The sequence below is a fragment of the Leucoraja erinacea genome, chromosome 11 (assembly GCF_028641065.1).
Source record: "Leucoraja erinacea ecotype New England chromosome 11, Leri_hhj_1, whole genome shotgun sequence".
NCBI classification, from domain to species: domain Eukaryota; kingdom Metazoa; phylum Chordata; class Chondrichthyes; order Rajiformes; family Rajidae; genus Leucoraja; species Leucoraja erinaceus.
Genome location: NC_073387.1, coordinates 21,802,093 through 21,814,802, shown reverse-complemented (window position 1 = coordinate 21,814,802; position 12,710 = coordinate 21,802,093). Strand labels below are relative to the sequence as shown.

The 12,710-nt window shown below is 42.0% G+C and overlaps 1 protein-coding gene across 1 annotated transcript in view; it reads left to right on the top strand.

Annotated features, from left to right (window-relative positions):
* The window catches only part of LOC129701366 (uncharacterized), a 27,420-nt gene extending 14,765 nt beyond the window's left edge, over positions 1–12,655 (top strand). Inside the window, 5 exon segments of the mRNA XM_055642501.1 lie at positions 396–530; positions 2,252–4,806; positions 7,015–7,058; positions 8,154–8,210; positions 9,570–12,655. Of these exon segments, the coding sequence (XP_055498476.1) occupies positions 396–530; positions 2,252–4,806; positions 7,015–7,058; positions 8,154–8,210; positions 9,570–11,965 (5,187 nt within the window). The 3' untranslated portion in view covers positions 11,966–12,655.
* Positions 12,656–12,710: the final 55 nt, after the last annotated feature.

The window sequence follows — 12,710 nt, the reverse complement described above, 5'->3', positions numbered from 1 at the left end:
AGTAACACATTAAAGTCAGTGTTCAGCCCTCAGCACGTCGAAAACAAGCACCTCTCTTAAATCTTCCAAGATGTCAGCCTATAGATTATCCAGAAACGTAAGTTAAAGGTAAATAAAGGACGCACAGGAATATGGATGGACATAAGTCACAGTCATGAATGGGCATGTGTGAGATCCAATAGCTCTAGCTCTCAAGCAAATGCAAGGCCACAAGGGCTTAAGTATGGAAATGAGGATGGTGGAATTGACATCCCCACCCATATCAAAAGATTGGAGGTACATATCAAGTAATCGCCTGCAGCAACTGTTTAAGACCCCGAAAAGGAAAAGGAAATCATTCAGTTGGGGGGACGCATTGATGTGGAATAGCTGCTTGCCTCGCGAATTTCTTCCAGATACTGAGAAATCCTCCAGAGCATCGCGATGTACCGGCAGTAAAGAAACTATTTCAAAATGTATTTGATAATCCCCGGGTGCCCTCATATTCTTACATCAATTGCGTTGGTGACAGTCCGCATCAACAGACCACAGTATGTTCGAATTGGCAAAAGCACTTCTCCCTCAATAACAACGGCAGGTTGATGTGTATTTCCCAGCTTTTCCTGTCAAGTGTAATTTGGTCCACGGATTCTCTACATTATAATGAAACTTGCGGTACCAGACCATACGCGGGAATAATATTGTAGCGGAGGACCCACAGTGTGCAAAGATGGATGGGTCCTCAGAGTGTTGGAGAAAACGATTGAAAGAGCAATAAATTAGCGAAAGATTAACCAACAAAGATTAAAAAGTACAATGTAATCCAAGCTAGAAATGTAAAAGCAAACAGTAAAGGTTTCTATAGATATATGAAAGTGCAAAAAGTAAGGTAGTCTGGAAACTTAACGAAAAAACAGGAGATGACGTATGAATTAAAGAAATGTTTTATATCAGCCTTTGCTGGACTCGAGGGCCTGCGCTATGGGGAAAGACTGGGCTGGCTATGACCTTATTAATTGGGGCGCAGGAGGCTGAGAGGTAATCCTCTTGAAGTGTATATAATCATTAGGGGAATAGAGGCGGTGAATTTATGGAGTCTTATTTTTCCCACGGTAGGAGAATGAATCGCTTTGCTTTAAGGTGAGAGAAAACGGATCTAATAAGAAAGGGAGCGGCAACGTTTTCACACAAGGGGTGGTGAGTATATCGAGCGAGCTTCCAGAGGAAGCAGTTGAGCCAGCCACGCTGGCAGTCAGTTAGGTACATGAATAAGACAGATTTAGAGGGATATGAGCTAAAGTGGGTTAATGGGACTAGTTCAGATAGGGGATCTTGGTCAATATGGACATGTTCCGCCTCAGCTTCCGAGCTGTAAGATTCTACAGGACAAGTATTCAATTATCTACAACTCGTTCCAGAGCCTCATGAAACTCGGTGCACTCGATCACTGAGGTTCCTTGATATTCCTTTGTTGTCCCTCGCTTGCTACATTTTATATGTTCTGCGACTACTGAGGGCAAAACCATTCATGACAGGAACTCGTACACTGGGAACTGTATTCACTTCTCTTCAGTTCCTCTATATGTATTTTGTTTGAGTTCTTTTTCCGCTTGTTCGTCATCGTTAATTAGGGTAATATTAAATTTGGATGCAATTAATTATGTTGTAATACGATTTATAATTATGCTTTAGCCGCAGAAGGGAACATTATCAAATATTGTCAATATTTACATATCTGAAAATTCAATAAATGAAAGTCAACATTCTTTGTGTTGATTAAATGGCTGCTTTCACTGCAAATATATCGAGATATTCAAGTGTTTTGTTCTGTTGTCAACCAGTGAATGAATATGTTGTACAGTCAGTGTATCTCTTTACTATATATTGCCTTCACTGCATTTGACCCACAGTGAGATGGGTGTCACACCAAGGCGTTCTCTGTCTAACTGGATGGAGTCAATTAATTGTTTTGCTCCCATATTGTGATTTGATGAAGTAATGGCAATGCTCCCTATTTTAGCTCTAATTGTTATCTGAAGTGGGCATCATGACTTTCGAGAGTGGATGTTGCAAAGGAAATTGAATCGCTAATGTACTAAGACAGCGTTTTATGTCTGCATAGTACTAAATAGCTACCAGAGCAGTTCCGCTTTAAGAACTGCCGGTGTAGTTGTTGAACGGGACTGGTTGTGTCGCTGTATACCAATAAGAATCTCAAACACAGCGATAGATCCATTGCCCCTCCCACTTCAGAACGACAAGATCATAATAGCCAGAAAAACAGGAGCAATGTACGTTCCGATTCAAGCCAAGAAGAATTAACTTCATGTTTTTTATGAATTCGCGATGTAGATTTTGCTCCAGTGATTTCGTGGTAAGAGCTGTTTTAAGGTCTAATCGAGCAGAGGCCTGCTTTTGGAAAATAATTCAGCGCGGAACAATGGCGAATTCGGATATCAGCAACGCCATTGCTTTCAAAACGTTTACTTTCGTGATGCTGGTGTGTGCACCCAGTCTGATTTTCGGGCAAATTCGCTATTCTATTCCCGAGGAAATTAACGAAGGCGCATTTGTCGGGAATATCGCCCAAGATTTGGGATTGAATGTACAACAATTGTCCGCACGCCATTTTCGGCTAACCTCTGTTGACGGAGCGCAATACATAAAGGTAAATTTAGATAATGCGATATTGTCTATTCATGAAATCATCGACAGGGAGCATATTTGCGGACAAGCAACTGTATGTACCATTCATTTTAAAATCATACTGGAAAAACCTTTGGCAATATATCGCGCGGAAGTGGAGATTCTGGACGTAAATGATAATTCTCCCACTTTTCCGGAGAGCAGCATTATGCTGCAGATGTCTGAAGCGATTGCACCAGGCGTCCACTTCCCCCTGGACAATGCGCAAGATCCGGACGTTGGCATAAATACGATCGCTGCTTACACACTCAGCTCAAATGAATATTTTAGTTTAAAAAGTCAGCGAACGGAGGATGGTATTCTAATTGCCAAGTTACAACTGAAAAAACCTTTGGATCGGGAATTGCACTCGTCTTTTCAGCTGACGCTCACAGCGACTGATGGTGGAAAGCCTCAGAGATCCGGCACAGCACAGATTTTAATTACCGTAATGGACATCAATGATAATCCCCCTATATTCGATCACGAAATTTATAGAGTCAGTTTAAATGAAGATACACCTCCTGGTACCTTAATGATGAAAGTTAAAGCCACTGACTTGGACGAAGGGTTGAATGCTGATCTAACATATTCTTTCAACAAATTAACATCACCAAGAATTCGCGAAATGTTTAGTTTGGACCCCGACATCGGGGAGATTCGAACTAAAAGAGAGCTGGATTTTGAAGAAGCAAGCAGTTATTCCATTGACATTCAAGCCATGGATCACGGTTCTCCTACAATTACCGGGCACTGCAAGTTATTGATCAAGGTAATTGATGTAAATGACCACGCACCCGAGATAAAAGTGACATCAAACACGAACAACGTTCCGGAAAACGCACAGGTGGGAACGTTAATAATTTTAATTAATGTTATTGATCAGGATTCTGATGAAAACGGAGAGGTGCGCTGTGAGATACCAAGTAACATCCCATTCACTCTTCAAATGTCGTCGGAGAATCATTTCGAGTTGATTACTAGTGAACCATTGGACCGTGAATCTGTTCCCGAATATAAAATACACTTTGTAGCTTGGGACCTCGGGTCACCCTCACTGTCAAGCAATAAAACCATACATGTCTTAATTTCTGATATAAATGATAACGCACCGCGTTTTTCCGAAACCTCATACAGCATATATGTGATGGAAAACAACGCTCCAGGGGTATCTATTTTTGCCGTGACTGCTTCGGATCCTGACCTGGATCAGAATTCCTATGTTTCTTACTCCTTCCTGCAAAATTTTGTCCAAGAATTCCCAGTGCCCAGCTACCTAGACATCAATTCGATGACTGGCACAATTTACACACTGCGCTCTTTTGACTATGAGAAACTCAAAAATGTGAAGATTTATGTTCAAGCCCGTGACGCTGGTGTACCTCCGCAAAGCAGCAGTGTTGCAGTGAATGTGATCATTCTGGATCAAAATGACAACGTTCCAGTAATAATTTCACCTTCAGCGCAGAATTCGTCAGCATTACTGGAGATCCTGCCACGGTCAGCGACCCAAGGGTACTTGGTCACGAAGATAATGGCAACTGATGCCGATTCCGGTCAGAACGCACGGCTGTTTTATCAGATGCAGAGTTCAAGTGATCCCAGTTTATTTAATGTCGGTAAAATCTCAGGTGAAATCAGAACAGCGCGACGCATCATCCAGTCCGACATCACAACACAAACTCTCAGCATCGTGGCGAAGGACAATGGGCAGCCGAGTCTCTCCAGCAGGGTAACAATCCAAATTGCAATTCTTGCGAATATCACTGAGAGAATGACCGAAAGTAATAAGTTGGAATCTAATCGCCAACATTACGCGGACCTGCATCTTTACTTTATCGTTATTTTCGGCTGCACTTCCGTTCTCTTTCTTGTAATCATAATTCTACTGATTAGCATCAAATGCAAACAGGATAGAAATGTTATCCAAGAGTATAATTCGCCCAGTTATTGTCACAAACTTGGAGATTCAAATTATACGTTCAATCCAAGACCTGCAATGGAGGAAACTTTACGCTATCCTGGGACTGGCCGGATGGTGCAAGGGCCACAAGTGCAGAGCTATTCGGTCTGTCTTTCTCCGGAGTCAGCAAAAAGCGATTTTCTTTATTTGAAGCCATGCGTCGCTCCCACATCTCAACCGTAATGCTACATTTGAAACAAGTTTATTCATGGATAACCCCTTGAGGTGGACAGACATCTCGTTTTCGAGGGGGTCCAACACAGAACATACAGCACAAGACATAACATACATAGAGGCTCTCATTGACCCACCTACCCACACACCAATCCCAAAACCCCTCCATCCCCACTTGTTATAGTTTATAACAATTGTTAATTGGCTTTACATATCCAATAATAACAATAGTTATGTGTTACAGCATAATGTTAATGCATAATGCCATATACCACCTATCATACATCGTACGTTAATACATACTATCAACATTATTACATGATATTTTATTTCATGATGTTGTGACATAATACAATATAAGACCTTGTTACACTATGCAATACAATAATACATAAGTGTAATGGCCATGCATATACAATAGTTATGCCAAATGATCACACACAGAGCAAGCTAGATAAAGGAGCTCGAAGACTCTAATACTAGAAACAGGTACATGGTTTTATAAGGAAGGGTAAAAGTGTATTTTTAAATAGACGAAATGAGCTAATAGTTCTTATGGTACTAGGCAGAGTGTTCCAGTCAAAAGGAGCTTTGAATTTAAATGCACGTCTCCCAATTTCTTTGTTAGTTCTTGGAATGAAAAAGAAGGGTTGCTGAAAATGTCTTAGTGAATATGAGGGTGTGTATGGTAATAGGTCTTGTTTTAAATAAGAAGGGTAATTGAGATGGATGCATTTAAAGATGAACTGGAACCAGTGGTAGCATCTTCGAGCGTGGGGGGATAACCAGTTTAGAGTTTCGTACATAGAACAGTGGTGAGTTATATATGGACACTTTAAAATAAATCTGCAAAGACTATTATAAACTACATTGAGGGATTGAAGATGTGTATCAAATGTATTCTGATAGACAATATCAACATGATGCAGTGTTGGTAGTAGTAGTTGAGAGACAATTCTTTTTCTCATCTGAAAGGTGAAACAATTTATATGGCGGTAAAGAATAGCTAGATTACAGCTGAGTTTTTTTTAGTAATCGTCTCACTATGCTGCGTAAATGAAAGCGTTGGGTCGAGCCAAACACCAAGATTATTGAAGTTCGATACTTGTTCTAATGGTGATCCTTCATTAAATGATATAGTCAGATCTACAGAATTACCAAGGCCTTGTCTGGTACCAAATAACATACTGCATGATTTATTTTTATTTAAAATTAATTTGTTAAATAATAGCCATTTCTGAACAGAAGTAAGATCTGATTGAAGGGTTCTTTCAATTTCAGACTTGTTAGTACTAGATGTATATAGCACTGCATCATCGGCATATAGTTGTGTTTGACAGCCAGAACAGATATTAGGGAGGTCGTTTATGAAAATAGAGAAAAGGAGTGGTCCCAAGGACGAACCTTGCGGGTTCTCAACAATTAAGGAATTGGATTGACTTCCATTAAAGGTGACACATTGGCGTATGTTATGAAGGTATGAGTTAAACCACAGTAGATTGTTTTGAGAAAGACCAATTGAGTAAAGTTTATCAAGCAGTAGGTAGTGGTCAACAACATCAAAGGCCTTGGTTAGATCAAGAAAGATAGCACAGGTGAGTTTACCATCCTCAGAAGCAGTGAACACATCGCTGGTGAGTTTTAACAGAGCTGTAGTTGTGGAGTGATAGGTCTGAACCCAGACTGGCATGGAGATAGAATGTTGAAAGTTGAGCCATAATGTGATAGCTGGTTGAACACTAGTTTCTCGAGGATTTTAGCCACCGAGTTGATAATTGAGATGGGGCACATATAATAGATGAGTCAAATACAGTAGAGCTACATACAGTGGAGAAGTGTTGGTTGAAAGCATTGGATATAACAGCAGGGTCTCGTAGCAGTGATTCAATGATCTCGTAGCAGCAAAAGTTGGCCGACATGATTGCTACCCATATTTTCATGCAGCGAATTGCGCATTCAAGAAAATACTCCACGTGTGTGTGTTATTATTTCATTGTAGTTCGGAAAGGAATGTTTCAGTGTTATAAAATAAAATAATTGGTGTGTGGAATCGATTCTTGTATTCTTGTACCACTTCACTCTTAAGTCGAGCCTCACTTTGAACAACGACTGAATTTCCCGTACACGGCAGTATCGTTACACATCGCATTTTAAAAATAAATTAAAGGTCAAACGAAAAATAAAATTGAAATGAATTAAAAATTTAACTAAAGCACGAAACACCTGAAGAAACACAACATTGAAAAATGGCACCCAGGTGAGGAAACGTCACCATAGTCCAGCAAAGAAAAATACTCTGTTTGAAGTAATCGGGGCCTTCCGAGCACCCGCAGTCACCGCCCCGGGTGGCCCGATGTTCAGGCCCTCACGCAGGGCTGGTGGAACGCTGACGCCGAACCCCGACGGTGAGCATCCTCCTCCTCAGCGGCCCGGATTCTGATCAGTGCTGCCGGAGTCTGCAGCTACTATTGGGCAGAGTCGCAAGTTGTTATTCGGATCGCCCGCGTTGGGATATGCAAACCGCAGCTCCAATGGTTGGTGCGTCCTTCTAAAACACACAAATGGCCAAATTCTTGCCAACCTCTAATTTCTGGCCAAATATTTTAACGTATTCACCCCGTTGGTATCCATGGGTCCGCAACTGGGTTATCTATAGATGCCAAAGGGCAGTGGTGATAAATGTGTATTGTTCCAGCTGGAGGTATGTGACCAGTGGTGTTCCACAGAAATCAACACCGGGGGGTGGGGGGGGGGGGGGGGGGGGGGGGGGGGGGGGAGGACGCGACTTAATAGTTGCTATATACATTGAAGGCTGAATTGTACGCGCATTAGTTAGTAAAAAGGAAAAAAAACAAGACCGCAACCACACTTTAAAGTAGCAGTCAGCAAAAAAAAAGGATGTCAATTGGAACAGCAACGCAAAGATAACCGGAAGTACAAGAATCGATATTGTTACCACTTCACTCTTAAGGAGACAAACGACTGGTCACGGCATGACCATCGCATTTTCGTTGTTGTTAGGTCAGCGACACAAAGCATGCATATATCTACCGATCCTGAAGAACTAACATTGAAAAATCACGAATAAACGTTTTCGTATAGCAAAGAAAATTACTCTGTTTGAAGTAATGGAAATTTGTTCAAATAATCTTACATGCAGCACTCTTTTAAGCAGCAGAATTGTTTAACTCAAGAATAATAGGTCATGTGAAGGGAGTACTATTATGTTTATTCGGATCGATATATATTGGAAATGGTTCGTCCTTCTAACACACAAATGGCCAAATTCTTGCCAACCTCTAATTTCTGGCCAAATATTTTAACGTATTCATGCCGTTTTCCATAACCATAGGTCCGACAGCTGGGTTTGATGCCAAGGGCATTGTAAATGTGTATTGTCCAGTTGGAGGTATGTGACCAGTGGACAGAAATCATGCCACAATTTGTTTGCTAATACATTGCAGAAAATTATCAGAATTAGTTGCCCGAAGTAAGGAGCCGCAAATATTTATAAAGTAGAGTCAGCACAAACGTGTCAATTGAACATCAACACAAAGATAATTGCGCAGGGGGAGAAGGCATGGATGGAATTTAATGCGGGCACTTGTGAGGCGCGGCACTTCCGGGGGTGAAATGTCCCAGGGAAAGTATGCCGTTAATGACTGAACACTTAACACCAATGATGTACAGAGTGCTCTTGGAGTCCAATGCGACAGCTCTCTGAAAGAGTGCAGTGGATAGAGTTTTAAAGAAAAAATAGTATTTTTTGTCATCGCTGTTGGAGAATAATGTAAGGAAGTAATGATTATGTTGTGTCTGGGGTCTATTTGTGTGCAGTCCTGTTCGCTGGCAGGAAACGGCATTTTGGAAAGTGCGTTTTATCAGAATGCCTCAATAAGGAGCCAAATAGCTATAACAATTTTCAAAACGTGGACTTTATTTTGCTATTGATAAAGAGAATGCTGATAGAACTTTACACAATTACTGGAGGCACAGATGGGACGGACAGTCCGAACGTTGTTCTAAACGTGAAAATATCAAATCGTATAGACCATAACTGTAATGTGAGAGGAAACAAGAGATGTTTTGGGCAATGTTTATTTTCATAGTGTGATCGGTGTCAAAAATGATGTGGAACCAAATATGTTTTGTACTACACTATATTCAATTTAATTTCACACCCTGATAACCCCGTAGTAGCCAGTGCAGTAGTCCATAAGTATCACAGTAGGTAAAGAGGAGGACACAAAGTGTTGGAGTTAATCGGGAAGTCGGGCAGCATCTCATAGAACGTCTTCAGGCTGATTGTGAGGAAATCTGGAAAAGGGGAGAGGCAGATCTGGGGGAAATGCCAGATATAGAAATATAATGTGTGAAATAGATTTGAATATTTGTATATTGTCAAGTTAGGTTGATGGACATGTCAATGACAAAGGTTGGTGGTTGTGCGCCATTAAACGATTAACAGAGCAGTCTCGCTTTAAGAAATGTCGATGTAATTTTAGAAAGGGACTGGTTGTGTCGCTGTGTACCAATAAGAACCTAAAACGCAGCATTGGATCCATTAGCCCGCCCCATCATAGCCATAGATCAGAATTGACGAGAAACAGGAGCAATTCGCGGTTAGACCGTGGCGTCCAGTGGACAAAGATAAAACAAATACACTTGTGCATTCAGGACCGAAAAATATCGCTGCGACAATTGTAGGCAAGGCCAGGTTGTCTTGTTTAATCGAGCAGTACACGATTTGGTAAAGCAGTTCATTGTTGAACAATGGCGAATTCGGCGATCAACAACGTCGCTGGCTTCATAATTCTGGTATGTACGACGGGACTGATTTCTGGACAAATTCGCTATTCTGTTTATGAGGAAATGGAGGAAGGGGCTTTGGTCGGGAATATCGCTCAAGATTTGGGACTGGCTATACCGCAATTGTCTGCTCGTAAATTTCGGCTGATTTCTGATGGCGGAGGACAGTATATGAAGATGAACGTGGAAAATGGGATATTGTCTACGCGTGAAAAAATCGACAGAGAACGTATCTGTGGGCAAGCAACAATATGTACAATTTCCTTTAAAATAATACTGGAAAATCCTTTAGCGGTGCATCGCGGGGAGGTGGAGATACTTGATGTGAACGACAATGCCCCCGCATTCAGGGGAGGAACGATCGCCTTACAGATTGTCGAAACGATGACACCCGGGGTCGCCTACCCTCTGGAGAGCGCGGAAGACCCGGACGTTGGAATAAATACAATCGCCTCTTACACTATCAGTTCCAGTGACTACTTTAATTTAAAGACACAGAGAACGGATGATGGAATTATAATTGCTGAGTTGGTGTTAGAGAAACCTCTGGACCGAGAGCTGCACTCGTCCTTTCAGTTGGTTCTGACAGCGACAGATGGTGGGACCCCTCAGAGAACCGGCACAGCTCAGATCCTTGTTACTGTAGTGGACAACAACGACAATCCTCCTGTATTCAATCAGAATATTTACAGGAGCCACCTCAGAGAAAACACACCCCTTGGTACCCTGGTGGCGCACGTTGAAGCCACTGACCTGGATGAAGGGTTAAATGCTGAGCTGACATATTCTTTCAGCAAACTAACTTCACAAAAAGGTCGGGATTTGTTCAGCTTGGACCCCGACAGCGGGGAAATTCGAACTGAAGGGGTTATAGACTTTGAGGAAGCAAAAGGCTATTCACTCAATGTTCAAGCTGTTGACCACGGTTCTCCCGCCGCTACAGGGCATGCGAAAGTGTTAGTCAAGATAATTGACGAAAACGACAATGCACCCGAGGTAAAAGTGATGTCTACCACGAACACAGTTCCGGAAAATGCTTCGCCAGGAACTTTAATAACATTGGTCAATGTTATAGACGGCGACACTGGAGAAAATGGGCAGGTTTCCTGCGAGATTCCAAAGAACATCCCATTCATTCTTCAAACGTCGTCGATGAATCATTATGAGTTGATTACAAGTGAACCGTTGGATCGTGAATCTATCCCTGTGTATCAAGTAAACATTGAAGCCTGGGATCTGGGATCGCCTTCACTATCGACAAATAAAACTATTCAGATTGTGATTGCTGATATTAATGATAACGTACCACGATTTGCTGAGCCAGCCTACAACATATATGTGATGGAAAACAATGCTCCGGGGACTTCGATTTTCGCAGTGACCGCGATAGATAGGGATCTGAACCAGAATTCATATGTTTCTTACTACCTGTTGGGAAATCGCATCCAAGACATGCCACTGTCCACTCAGGTGAGCATTAACTCAATGAACGGCACTATATATGCACTGCGCTCTTTTGACTATGAGAAACTCAAAAACTTCCAGTTCCATGTTCAAGCCCGTGACGCGGGGGTGCCTCCGCTGAGCAGCAGCACCACGGTGAATGTGATCATCCTGGACCAAAATGACAACGCACCGGTAATTGGTTCACCAACAGAACAAAGTGGGTCGGCAGCAGTGGTGATCCTGCCCCAGTCGGCGGCCCCTGGGTACCTGGTCACGAAGATAATGGCAAATGATGCAGATTCAGGTCAGAACGCGAGGCTATTTTATCACATGCAGAGTTCAAGTGATCCCAGTGTGTTCAACGTTGGGAAAAATTCTGGCGAAATCAGAACCGCGCGGAAACTACTGGAGTCCGACGCCACCACACAAACTCTCGTCATCTTAGTAAAGGATAATGGACAGCCGAGTCTCTCCAGTATGGTTACAATCCAAGTTACAATTCTGGAGAATATCACTGAAAGAATCGTCGAGAGTGAAACTTTGGTGACAAATCGCGAATATTTGTCTGATCTGAATCTTCACTTGATCGTCATTTTCGGTTGCACGTCTGTGCTCTTTCTCGTGATCATCATTCTGCTGATCAGCATCAAATGTAAACAAGATGGAAATAGCAACCAAGAGTATAATTCTACCAGTTGTTGCTGCAAACCTGGAAATTCTGACGATGCATTTGCTCGGAGGGCTGCATTGGAGGAAACGTTACGTTATCCAGGGACTGGCCGGCTATCCCGCGTGCCAGAGGCGCATAATTACTCGGTCTGCCTGTCTCCAGAATCGGCCAAAAGCGATTTTCTCTTCTTGAAGCCTTGCGGAACTCCGATGTCTGGCCTCAATCCTAATATTGCTTAACGCCGATATGTAACATAATCCTTGCCAAGTGTTCTCAAGTTCATGTTCTAGCGGCAGAATTAGGTCAATTCGTCCATCAAGTATACTCTGCCATTCAATTATGGTTGATCTATCTTCACCTCTGAACCCCATTCTCATGTTTTCACCATATAACCATATAACAATTGCAGCGCGGAAACAGGCCATCTCGGCCCTACAAGTCCGTGTCGAACAATTATTCCCCCTAGTCCCATCTACCTGCGCTCATACCATAACCATCCATTCCTTTCCCATCCATGTTTTCTTCCCATAACTTTTCTAATCAAGAATTTGTCATTCTCCACCATAGAAATATCTATTGACTTGGCCTCCACAGCCGTTTCTGACGTTTCGACTTCCACGGATTCACCACTCTCTGACTAACGAAATTAAAACAAAATCTAAGACTGGGAATGATTATTCGAGAATTATGCAAGAAAGTATCCCCTTTCCAATGCCTTTTGTTTTCGGTTAAAATGAGTGGATGTCAGTAGTAGTAATGATCATAAATAAATTATCTAGTAAATTGTATTCACACGTCTGAAGCTTGTTCTGTTCACACTGAGGGTAAATATTCGCTCAGGTACATAACTTGCAAATCTGTTTCGTCTCTGTGTATACACTACAACATATTTGGCGGGCAGACAATTTAAGAGACATGTAGACTGATTGTGGAAGAGTGTAAAGAAGGAAGAAAATGATCTAAAAATGATTAAACCATTATGCT